The sequence below is a fragment of the Podarcis melisellensis genome (assembly GCF_964234715.1).
Source record: "Podarcis melisellensis genome assembly, chromosome: 3".
NCBI classification, from domain to species: Eukaryota; Metazoa; Chordata; class Lepidosauria; order Squamata; family Lacertidae; genus Podarcis; species Podarcis melisellensis.
In genome coordinates, this window is record NC_138530.1 from 16,675,553 (window position 1) to 16,688,653 (window position 13,101).

The 13,101-nt window shown below is 43.3% G+C and overlaps 1 protein-coding gene across 8 annotated transcripts in view; it reads right to left on the reverse strand.

Annotated features, from left to right (window-relative positions):
- Positions 1-12,833, reverse strand: part of MAP4K3 (mitogen-activated protein kinase kinase kinase kinase 3) — a 65,562-nt gene extending 52,729 nt beyond the window's left edge. For 3 of the 8 annotated variants that reach the window (XM_081903860.1, XM_081903858.1, XM_081903863.1), the window contains exons 1-3: positions 12,621-12,829; positions 3,516-3,573; positions 1,255-1,345 (exon numbers count right to left, since the gene is read on the reverse strand). In XM_081903860.1, coding sequence (XP_081759986.1) covers positions 1,255-1,345; positions 3,516-3,573; positions 12,621-12,728 — 257 coding nt within the window. In that variant the 5' untranslated portion in view covers positions 12,729-12,829. Of the gene's footprint in view, positions 1-1,254; positions 1,346-3,515; positions 3,574-12,620 lie in introns of all 8 variants that reach the window. The other 5 variants (XM_081903862.1, XM_081903861.1, XM_081903856.1 and 2 more) reach the window with 4 other exon arrangements.
- Positions 12,834-13,101: the final 268 nt, after the last annotated feature.

The window sequence follows — 13,101 nt, forward strand, 5'->3', positions numbered from 1 at the left end:
CAGCACCACTCTATTCTGCCTTGGTCAGGTCACATCTGGAATATTGTGGGGCTGTCTCAATACATTGTTGGCCCAACACATGTGGCTGGACTTTGAATGGGTAATCTGGCCTTTGAGATATATATCATTAGGAGCTACCCAATTATCAAGGCTGTAATTTGCTTTAACAGATTTTAATATTGTATTTTTAAATTGTTGTAACTCGTCTGGGGACTTTATATGGTGAAGGGTGGATAAGAAATATAATAAAAATACAAAGACTCTTCCATGAATAGGATGAATCCACCTGTTCACAGAGGCACACCATTTAATACAACCCTTTATCTGAACCTCAGCCTTAATACATCAAAGCAACACTGTCAACTGCGTATCTATAGGCCTTAAGTAACAAGACATTTCTAAACTGTAATAAAACAGGCATAACTGTGACAGTTAATTAGGACGATCAACTCTGCCCCACCCCTGACAAGACTCTTGTACCTACAGCTAGAGACATTTGGAAATTTGGCAAGAGGGGTTCCCACACACACCAGCCCATCACAACAATGATAACTGAATACCAAGAAGAGCTTCACTTGATACATTTCTGCTTTTCTGGCCAAGAAGCCATGCCTAAGGAAAAGCTGACAACCTGATTAACAAGAGAAACAGCTGGAGAGGAATGTCTAGGTCTTTAACGCAATACAGAGAAAGTGCTGGCCAATACAGGAAAAGTACTCTGCAGAAGTATAATAAGGATTTGTTCAACTGAGGGATGATAGCATTAATTGATTAGCCAGCCGTGACTGATTAATTCTTTGATTACAGATTAAAAGGATCAACTGTACTCTCAAAGCAAAAGACTCCATCTGGCTCCTCCACTCTGACTAGGTTCCATCTTCATCCTTCTTCGTGCCAGAGGAGAAGTACCCATGAAGCCCAGGGAAATGGCGTAGAGCAATGAGGCAAGAACTTGTGATGGGGAGAAGAGAGCCTACATAATCGTTTTCCAGAAAAAGGATTATCGTGCCCTCTGTATACTCTAGGGCAGGAACCACCAAGGAGTTTGAAGTGATTTGCTATGGATATGAGAAAACAGACAAAACAAACTCCCTAGGGAGTGCAGCATGCCACAGATAATTAAAACTTGGTACTGGCAAATCCCCTCCCTATGCCCCCCGCCCCCACCATCCAAATTCAGGGTCATAATAGGTCTTTTATTTTTGCAAGCAGCGGAGAATTCTTAGAAGAATAAAATACACCATAAAAATATACCTGAGATAGCTGCCAAAATAAGCAACAATGTTTGCATGCTTACAGTCTTTCATCATAATGATTTCCTGCTGCACAACAGCAAAATCTTCGCCTACAAAAGAGAGCGCATTTTTTTAGTAACTCAGTAAGGGATGATAACAATAAATACTGGCTTACCTTAAAAGGCTGTGGTAAGGCTTACCTAGACCAGTGTTTCCCAACCTTGTGCCTCCAGATGTTTTTGGCCTACAACTCCCATCATCCCTAGCTAGCAAGACCAGTGGTCAGGGATGATGGGAATTGTAGTTCAAAAACAGCTGGAGGCCCAAGGTTGGGAAACACTGACCTAGACAATGCATGTGTAAGAACCTTCCATTCTTAAAATACACTATATAAAGAGAATTATTCTCCCCCCTCCCGGTTATCAATAACCCACTTATTCAGATTTTCTGGGGAAAAAAACCCTGAAACAATCCTAAGCAATTGCTTTCAAGAGTTCTTGTGTTGGAGTAGTGAAGAGTGTCAGACTACGACGTGGGAAACCAGGGTTCAAATCCCATTAACCATGAAGCTCACAAGATGACCTATGGTCAGTCACTTTCTCATGGCCTAACCTAATTTGCAGTGTTGCTGCAATCCAAATGCCCTGCCCTATGCTGAATTCTCTTCTTACTGCCCTTAACATTTAAGGCAGATTTGCATGACATGCTGACATCACAGCACAGGAAGGTCTCTCTGCCCCAGAGCAGTATATGCTGCTGCTAGAGAAACACCAGAGATAATCTGCCTACAGTTTATGTGGAGAGAGAGAAATGCACATGGGGTTTCTGTTTCGGCAGTAGATCTATGCTGAATACCAGGTCTAGTTCCTTCTTCAGTCCTGCTATACATGCAACACTTTCCTGCATGGATATTATTTATATGCAGGGAAAATTGCATGCACACCACCAAGCATGACTAGGGCAAGTGACTTATTAGCAAGTCAGGCTAATTTGCATGTGCACAGCTACAGAGCACATCTCATTTTGCTTTCAAGCATCAGCTTTTCAAAGGGTATGGAGTTTCTGGCAAGGATAAATGCGGAATATATGTGTGTGGGCATATTGGGAATGACAAAAGAACAGAGCCCAGTGAATGGCAGCTGTTCTGATCACCAAAGTGTCACATTTGTGATTGTTAGAAGCCTTGTGGAAATCCACTCACAGTTCTCATGTTTTAACCAGGCACCGTTCACGTGTTTTTCAAACCTTTCTCCGAGCCATTAAACACTAGGAATATCTGGGTTTTTAAATCAAAAAGCGATTTTCTACAGGAATATGCACCGCTTTGATTCCGGGAGGCGCAGATACACACAGGAATACCCAGTGCTAGTTATGTTCACAAAGTCTGCAACCTCCTTGTATGTTTGACTTGGCACAGACTTCTCTGTAGAGGGAAGTTTATCCCTTTACTCTTTCCTTTGCACCCGGCTGTGTTGGTTTCTAGGTGTTCTGTAACTTACAAAGATCCTTGAAATACGGCCAAAGTGTTACCTACAGCCACTTCCCTGCTTAGATCATCTTCTTTAAATAAGAACACAGAATTTCAGGGTGGTGTGACTGTACAGTAAGCCTTATCAGCATACAAGGCAGAAAAATGCTAGTGAATGTTGCTCCTTTTTTGCCATTTTTGTCAGCAGACAGCAGAAAGCTGTTATATTGCTTTGGTTTTTCTAGTATCTCCCCCCCCTATTCTTGGAAAAAAATAATTCTATACTATCTGAGGTTAAGATAGGAAAGGTCAAGAACTGATAAACAGTAACATATTTTATTCACTTACATTTGTGGGGGGCGGGAATTCATTAATTTTTTTCTGCCAGCCTTTCAACTCTTTACTCATTGAGACCAAAGAGTGTGCACAGCAGGGCCTTAGGAACTGTGGCACCAACCTAACACATTTTGGTGTGGCTGCAGACTCCCCAACCATCCAGAGCAGGTTTGGGGGACACACAGGAGAAGGGAGTAAAGGCAAATCCTGACTGTGGAAGTGCCTTGTATAAGTGGGTTGCCCCAATTGGATATTACCTTAACCAAAGACTGTTAAAAAGCGCTCTGATAAGATTACAGTTTTTCTTTGGGGAAATTAGTCGCTAGCAATAGTTATTCAGGTGCCATGGTTCAGTCAGACACCTTTTTTAAAAAACAACAACACACACACACACACCAAAAGAACAAGATGGGGGACACATAAAAAAGATAAATGGAAATAGAACTACAAGGTAGGGGGAAAAATGAAAAGCTTACCTGGTTCTAATTTTATTACTTTAATCGCTGCCAGTTCACTTGTGTTAACATTCCGAGCCTATTAAAAAATACAACCAAAGGATATTACAACTAAGAAAACAAGCAGTGCTACTAAAGCGCTTAAAATGCTGGAATCTGGACACTCAACTTTTAACTGAGCCACCTTCAAAGTTCTGGTGGGAGGAAAGGCAAATTTAAAATCATAGTTGAACAGTCAAGAGGGAATCTTCACATTTGAGACATTTCTTGTTATTAAAAGCATGCAATAAGCTATCTAGAGACCTTCGAGGGTGGGGGAAAAGACGGTCTATAAATATCAATGTGCCTTAATTATTCATACCACACTGGCAGTCCAATTTGCATTATAAAACAACCTAATGCTACTCAAGTTTGTGATAAAGTCACCCGGTTGTATCCGGTGGAGGCTTTGCGCTAGCGATAAAGCACTACTGCTCATACCAGGAAGGGCATCTCCCATCCAGCTCCTCGTACCAATTGAAAGGCTAGTTGCTCTTGAGGGGTTGGGGCACTCCAGAACAGAACTGGATATTATACAGAAGGCTGCAGGAGGTGAGTCGGGCAGGAGGGGATGGAAATTCTATTATTCTATGACGACAAGTCTGCAATTCGAAACATACAGGCAACCTGTTTACATGGGGGTTACGTTCCGAGGCACAGTGCGCGTCAGTAAAATCGTGTATATTTGAAACACCATTGGAAAAGCCTGCAAACACTCTGTCCATCCGTCCCCCGTCCTATTCCAACCCCTTTGTGTAAAGGTAAAGGGATGTGCTTTCGAACTGCTAGGTTGGCAGGAGCAAGGACCGAGCGACGGGAGCTCACCCCGTCGCGAGGATTCAAACCGGCAAGTCCTAGGCTCTGTGGTTTAACCCACAGCACCACCCGTCCCTTCAGTGTGTAGCCAGGTGCATATTGAATGTGCGTAAATGGGCGGTTGCCTGTACTTACTGAGAATAAATCAATTTGATGTCACTGGGCCTTACTTCTGATTAAACATGCTTAGGAATTTGCTCTGGGTTAGGAGACTCTAGAGCAGATTCTGGGGCATCAGGGGACAACAGATTGGGGGTGTCCCATCATGCAAGTGGCTGGACATCATTAGATGTTGCCAATCATTATTTTCCCACATACTCTTATCAGTCATGTTGCACTTTTAATACGGTGTATTACTGAAGGGGGAATGAGAAGGGACCCAGATGGAAGTTAGGGTCCTGCTTCTACCAAAACACAGTAGCCTTGTAAATTCTGCCCTGACTACTGTTTGTAAGTTCTTCTTATGAATTGCTATTAATTTTATTTGAAGTAATTCCAGGAAACTATTTGATGAGTTGTCATGTTTCTAGAGTGACTTTTGTTTTGGTGAACTGAAAGTAGTAAGTCTCCTCTTCCTTTAAGAGAGCTGCATGGAGATGGGATGTTGCAGAGTTTCACTGTAAACTGGACTAGCGAACAAAGAGAAAGAGTAAAGGCAGTGGATGAGTCAAACTCATTGCTTCACTTGCTTTAACAATCACTGCTGCTACCTTAGAAGGCCATCAACTGTCAGCAGCAGATTTAGAGGCCAAAGCCAGCCCTCATGGATCATATTTGCTCTAGCACTGAAAGTCCTTCAACTGCCAGAAGCTAAAGGAAGGTCCAAATCCAGCTCTACAAGTTTCTATCAAGAATAATTTTCCACTGAAGCCTTAGAATTCTGCATTGTAATTGTTTTGTGTAACTGCAATCTTGTTAGATGCCTTAAGCATGCCAATGGACAGTGAAGTTTTAATAAAATATCAAGCAGCAATCCCCTGCTGTATCATGAACCAAGGTACTGCATACAATCTTTGCATAGTGGTTCATTCTGTAGGTAGTGAGTGGTTGTCTTTGCCATATTTTCTAACCAATTACCATAGCTGGTCCCAACAGACTAAGCCAATAAGTAGTCATCACTTTATATTAAGTGCCAACAAGTGAAAAGCTGAATAACCAATAATCTCTACACTAGTTGTTGTTGTTTAGTCGTGTCCGACTCTTCGTGACCCCATGGACCAGAGCACGCCAGGCACTCCTGTCTTCCACTGCCTCCCGCAGTTTGGTCAAAATCTCTACACTATGGTCTCTTTAAAATCTGTTAGGTCCATTAATGAATATGATCACATAATGCCACAATGCTCAAATAGGCTAATGAAGAAAATCCAAGGCTGGATCTAGACACATCAAAGAAGCATTTCAATTTAAAGCGTTGTAAATTTAAACAGGGAAAACAGGTAGAGAAAAACAGGACTCCACGTTGCCATCTGTTGGCACAATGTCATATCGCACATACAATGCATATAGTAAATCTCTTTTTCTTTAATAGTCTAGCTGAGTCCCAAGGTTCAGCAGTACAAAACCAACATCCCTAAGGCAGTGCATAAATTTTATGAAATAAATAAATAGAAACTAACAAACAATATGGTCTACCAAAACACTAATTCCTGTTCTCTTATGTGAGGAGTAAACATTTTTTGGATACTACTGTTAAAAAAAAATGTAGGACCCCTCAGAATCCATTCCTAGAATACTTCTGTCCATGAGATAAAGAATGGCAACTTCCAGTTAAGAAAGTAAAAAAGAAATATGAATATCTAGGAATTTTCTCCATTACTAAGATACTTGCACTTATTTCACAGTGTGGATTCATATGAAAAACCATTATGGAAAGGATCCAACATACACAGGGATGATGAGCCAACATCAGTGTTACTAATCTCAAAAATCACATCTGCCAAATTGTACTGACATTTCTTATGTTCCAGCACCAAATGCATCTATATTCTGAGATGACTGCCATAAATCAGCTTGCAGTAGGGGAAAACACCTGTGTTTGATCTTGTAATCTGAACTAACACTGTCTGTTTTAACACACTATTTGCAGCCTTTTAGAAGGATAGTAAAAATGAGGATTCTGGGCTCCCATTGCAATTGAACCCACAATGTGTCCATCAATGGCAAGTCTATTTCAAAAGCCTTGTCTCAGAGAAAGAACCCCTTCCAAAGACAATAGGATCTATGTCAGATGTAATAATATTTTGTTTTTTTCAATTCTATCCCTGCAGTGTATTTGAATGTCAGGTATCTGAATGTTTTGATGTTCTGAACAGTTTTTATATAAAAGCTGAATTTTATATTGTTTTCATTTTCTATTATTAAGTTACACATAAATGTGTTTATCATTAATTTACACCAAATTCCAAGATGAAACTCCTTAAAATAAGGGCCATTTCATAAATTAATTTTATCCCAATCAGGGCATCAAATGCAACTTGCAATGTAAAAACTCTCTGTGTGTGTATCTATATCTATATCTAAATCTATATCTACTGATTCCAAGCCAATAAAAATCTTTTTTAAAAATAGAGCTGAATTAAATTTATTCAAAATATACCAAAACAGTGGCACAAAAAAGCAAAAGATTTGAAACAGCTGCCTTAGATTGAACAGTTCTGCAGCTGGAGTTTCCACCATCCCCTATGTTTCCACCAACCTAACCTCTCTCGCTGATGGGAAATACAGCAGGGTCTCTGAAGCAGACCTTAAAACTCTGGGCAAACTCATATTGGGGCAAGCTGCTCTTCAGGAATCCCAGCCCCAAACTGTTTAGGACAGTGGTGTCCAAACTTTTTTCAAAGAGGGCCAGATTTGATGAAGTGAAGGGCCACAGGGGCTGACCAAAGTTGTTGGCAGGATTAAACCGACCAACGGGCTGGATTAGGCCCCAGAAACAGACTTTGGACATGCTTGGTTTAGGACTTTATAGCAAGAATGAGGAACTTGTGGCCCTCCAGAGGTTCTTGGACTGCCAATAGGCCCAGTCAGCATGGCTAGGGATGATGGGAGTTGTAGTCTATCAGCACCAGGAAGGTGCTGATAGACTCCCCACTCCTGCTTTATATAAAAGAATCAGTATCTTAAATTGTGCCCAGCAACAAACTGGAAGCCAATGGACAACCTGCATAATAGGAGCAGGGAGCCTTTTTCAGCGACATTGCCTCCTGGGCAACCTTCTGAGGCAAATCAACTAATGTAAATTTTGCCGTAGTACAGTCTGCTAGTTTGTACACCCACTCATACACTCCTCTGCATCCTTCATCCAAATAAGCAAGAGACATTATCAGAGTTCAATGACACATTCCAGCCAGGCAAAAATGCCTCAGTTATAAAACATGGCTGGTGAGAGGGATGGCTGGGGGATAGCTCCAAGGGCCAGACAGAATGAGCTGAGGATCGTATTTGGTCCACAGACCTAATATTCCCCACTCATAATCTACACCAACTTGAAGTTGCTCTCCAGAATTTCAGGTGTGAATCTCTCCCAGTCTTACCTGAAGATGTTGGGGAATGAACCTGGAACTTTTTGCATGCAAAGTAGATACACTACTACTGATCTACAGCCCTTCCCCAACCAAATCTTTCAGGAGCAGTTCTGGATTCAGAAGCACTCCCAAACTGCAAACTTAATCCTTCAGAGAGAGGGCAACTCTATGCAAAGCAGGCTGTATTCCCCAACGAGGTTTAGCTTGCGTACTGACTAACAATACTTCCAACTTATCTAGATTGAATCTCTTCTTGTTAGCCCACATCCAATCCATTGCTGGGTCCAGTTTCAACTCTTTGGCAACAGTTGAAAGAGAGAGAGCTGAGTATCATGAGAAGACCCAACCCCAGACTCCATATGACCTCCCCTAAGTGGCCTCACATACAATAAATATCAAAAATCAAAGAGAACAAAATACAGCCCTGAGGAACCCCATAGACAAATGCTGAATGGGCTGAGCAGGAGTTTCCCAGCACCACCTTCTTTCTGAGAGGGATCAAACACTTAGGTTTGAACTACTGTAAAACAGAGCTGCTAAATCTCATATCAGCCCAAAGCTCTGGGAAGATACCATGATTGATTGATTGAATCAACCAACCAGCAGAGTCACCAGGGACACACTCCTCCTGTCTAGCTCCTGATGTTTGCTATCCAAAAAGACAGTTTCTGAACTCAGGTTGGAAAGGATCCAAATAACAAACTTCAACCAAGAAAGCCTATAATTGAGTTTCTATAGCTCTTGGTTTCCTCAAGAAAGCAATTCTGGAAAATGAATAATTATTGAGGATGATGAGATCCAGTTATGTTTTTCTTTAGCCTGTGGTCAGGACAACTTCCTTAAAAGAAACTGGGGTACACCATCTCCAAAGCAGCATACAACCTCCACCACCTAACTGGGAAGGCAGGCCTTGTTGGCAGCTTCAACTAACTAGGATGGACAAGAATGTAACAAACAAGTGGTTGGTCTCATTCTGCAAAGCAACTTGTTTGCCTCTAGACTCAACGCAATTCACCCATCAAAACTGAATAACTGACTGTCTCAGTTACCACCCAAGATCAAGCTCTCAACATAAAGTCGAAGTTGAGTGGATGTGATCAGCAAAATATTTTGCAAATTCATCACACGTGTCATACTGATGCATTTGCCAGGGAGCTGCAGCTGCATTTTGGGTGTATACAACAAACCTGAGTCTGCATCTGCATCATGTGGGAAATGGCCCAAATAAGCAAAGATTTTCACAGATTCGGAACAATTTTTTTTGCCAAAAATCAGATGCATAAATTATCACTACCTATCAAGATGTTTTTGGTTTTTAAAAAAGAAAATGACAGAAACTATGCTTGTATGTGTAGGAATACATGTGTATGTGGGCACAACTCCTCTTTCCTTTGAACTTAAGACCCCATCTCAGCACAGGATGCATCCTGGCAACATTTGAAAAATGCATTCTCTGCCTTCCTGTGCTGCCAGCAACTTTAAAGAAATCTGTGACTCCCACACTGGAGTGTATTGGAAGCATTTCCTGCTGGTTGCCAGAATTACATTTCTGTTTGCCACTGACAACCTGAGATGTGAACCAATAGCAAATGTTCTATTAACTACAGAATGTTTTGATTAAGGAAAGTTTATAAAGTGGCTCTTTAACTACTCCAAATTGCACAACCTTGTTTGACATCCTCATGGCATGTATATGGAAATCAAAGTTAAAAGGCATCTGAATATTATTAACCTAAACATGCACTTCCTGGTTTTCTTGCACTCACATATTATGCCAACATTCTTTGTAAGACATATGTTGTTATATTGTAACCAAGCAGTTTGTGGCTTTTCAGCATTTAAGTATTTTCTGTATCAGCATATGTGCATGTATGTATGCATATATATATTTGTGCAATATTATTTCCATTTTAACAGAATATGCAAATACTTGATTATTCACAAGTGCTTAACTTAATAGTTACAGAAATCAAAGTGTCAACTAAACAAGATCCTGGTGTCAACTAAACAAGGAGGCCTTTGGAATTCAGGCTAGCAATAGCTCAGATTTTTAAAAAATTGTAATTATTTTCATATACATAATGTAATTTATGTACAGGGGGATGCAAGGTGTAGCTTCCATCATACGTTTCTTCCATTTGTATGACTGGAAGAGTTAGAAATAGTTCTGCTACTCTGAAGTTCTGATCACATAAGTTTCCTCAATGTTTAATTTAAATTGACCAGCTCCCTCCATCTGTTATTTACTTTTTACTGTCCCCTAAGTGCTTTGCACTATGTTCTTAGTTCAGCCTCAAACCCACACCACTGCATTAACTGCAACCCTGAAAGGTAGCAGCAGCATCCTTATAGATAACAAACCTCCCAGGGCACACAAAGAAGGTATAACTGCAATGTGAGTTGAACCTATGTCCTATCAAATCTTAGTCCAGCAATCTATCTGTGGCAACCAGAGGCCCATGTGACTGCTAATCTGACCTACTACCTTCAGACTGATTGGTCTTTTCTTAGAACTCTCTCTTATAAAAAAGACATTAAAATATTCAAGTTAATATTTTAAATATTAAGTTTGCAACTAGACATTGAGAGTAACAGCCCAATTGTGTGACATTTCCTCACAAGTACATTCCACAGTGCTCTGTGGAGCTTATTTCCAAGCAAATGTGCAAAGAACTGCATCCTAAAAACTGATTTACCGTACATGGAGGAATTCAACATTCCATCAGCACAAGTATTTCTGCTTGCTCCAATGAATGATCTTTCCCCAACCCCCCTATTTTCTGTTCTTGGAGGGATGGTCCTCCTGACACACCCCTGAGCCAATGGGGGAACGTTTGAGAGGCACCATGGGAGAGGACTAGTTAGTTAAATTCAACCCTTAATTTCTAGATGCAGTCTCCACAACCAGATTTTTGTTAGAGATCTGCCTCCATTCATCTGGCCCACCTCTAGACTATGTAGCCTGGTACATTCACTCCTCAGGGCATTCCAAATTCAAAATAACATTCATGGGCTTTTTCAAAGCTCTCCTGAGTGATCTAAACCCACTTCTCCTCAAGCCACACTCCAAGCAGGGTTTTAAAAGTCAAGGGTGTCTACATGCCTCTCTAGTTTGGGACTATAGTGGTGGTTTGTTTCGTTTTACTAAGAATTCGAAATGATCCTGGCTCTCTTTATCACACACCTTCCCTTATTTTTCATTACTTGGAGAAGCAAGAAAACTGAACGACAGGCAACACTGGATTGTAAAACAAGTTGTTCTCAGTAAATCATGCATTCTAGCAGAGTATCACTACAACTTGGATTAAAAGGCATGTTAGAACATTGCTATGAACAAGCCCTAGGGACTCTGTCAAAGTGAAGTGTTGATGAAAGGCAGGGCAAGCGGTTTGTTTTACATGGAGTTAAGCATGACTCTGTGATATTCCTTCTTTCTCAGAACATGGCTGTGTCTGACGCTGTGCCTTGTTCACCAGGAATGCTGAAGAGCACCTTCTGCTTGGGACCAGGCTTCCCCAAAACCTGAGCCTGGCAGGAATCTCGACTAAAGCTCCCACTATCAAGAGTCCATCACCTCCTAAATGCAAGCATCAACAGCCTAGACTTCATTCCTGGGAGTGAGAGCGCTGGCTCTCAGGAAACTCTGCTTCTGATAACAAACTGACAGCTCCTTGCAAGAAAGAAAACACTTTAAGCCGGAAAGGAAATGGGACTCCTGTCTCTTAGCCTCAGGGGCTGCTGGAAGACTTGGGGGACAAGCCCCTAAAGTCAGGATTGTGGGCCTGAAGTAAAAAAAAAGAAACATGCCAAGTAGTTGAGAGAACAAGAAGAGATCAATAGATCAAAAGATCACAGGTCTTAGGAGGGATTTCTTGGCCAGAGGCCCCGAGGACTGAGCTAGCTGGGTTGGGTCATTCAGAGCCAGGTTTGTACTGACAAACCTGGCTGGTTAGGCTGAGAATGGCCTCCAGGAAAAGGAAACCTGGCTGTCAGGTTGTGGGTGAAAACTGGCCTCTATTGACAAGAGCTGAGCATCTGATGAATAGGGTAGTGGGCTGGGAGGGCATGACATACGGACAAGGCCTGTGTTGACATAGGGTGACCCACCACCTCCTACCACCCCACATAACAACCAACTTCTTTTTGCCCTGCAGCCACCATGATCCTCCCATGTTGGGGGAGGAGGAAGAGGGAGGGGGGTCTGTATTATTTACTCAGGATGCCAAGCGACTGTATGGGAAACACTCTTAAGGTATGATCTTTCAGAATGCAATAAATACTGTAAATAAAAATAGATGGTGCACTGGGACTGCACCAGGAGAGGTATGCTGGTGTCACAATGACAAGTCAGAGAGAGAGAAGGAAATCTGTGGTTGCAGGTGACACCCCCCCTCCCAAACCTCCAAGGCACCCCCAAAAGAGCCAGGAAGGATCAAAGTGGGAAAGTGGCGCCCCCAATTCCACCCACAAGGAAGGGAGAGACCCAGAACTGGGAATAATGGGATGTACATCAAAGGGGAAGAATAACGGGGGTGAGGTTGACACTGGGCTATGTGTGGATTTGAGAGAGGGGCTGCTGAGACACGGGTACGGGGCCGGGCAGGCCAAGCAACCATCGAAGAGAGGAAGGGGGTCCTGCTAAAAGACACCCACCCCAAAGAAAGGGGGAGGGGGAAGGGTCAGCTTTTGCAAGGGGGAGCGGAGAAAGGGGCTCTGCGGGATGCCGCGGAGAAGGCGAGGCTGGTACCTTGTAGACGTCGCCGTAGGTGCCGCTGCCGATGCGCTGGATGAGCTCGAAGTCCTCCTGGGGGTTCCTGCGGGACAGGTCGCACATCCGCCCCCCGCCGGCGCTCATGGTGCGCCGCCCCCGGGAGCAGGGAGCGGCCCCCTCGCCCCGCTCCGACGCAGCAGCGGCAGCCACCGGGGGGGAGGGCGAGGTGCGCGGCGACGGAGAGGAGGGGGCGGGCGGGAGGAGGGCCAGCAGGTGGGCGACGTCGGGGGGGGCGGGGGAGAAAGGGGGAGGAGGAGGAGGAGGAAGAGGGAGAAGAAGAAGACCCGGAGCGATCACCGCCGCCAACGACGACGCCTCCCCCCTGCCTGCTCAGCCAACATGGCGCCCGGAGTCGCCGTCTGCGCACGCGCGCAGGTCCCCTCAGCAGCCCGGCGGTATTGCTTGCGAGAGGGAGGAGCCCAGGAGGAGGAGGAGCCGGACAGGCTCGCGGTCCCGC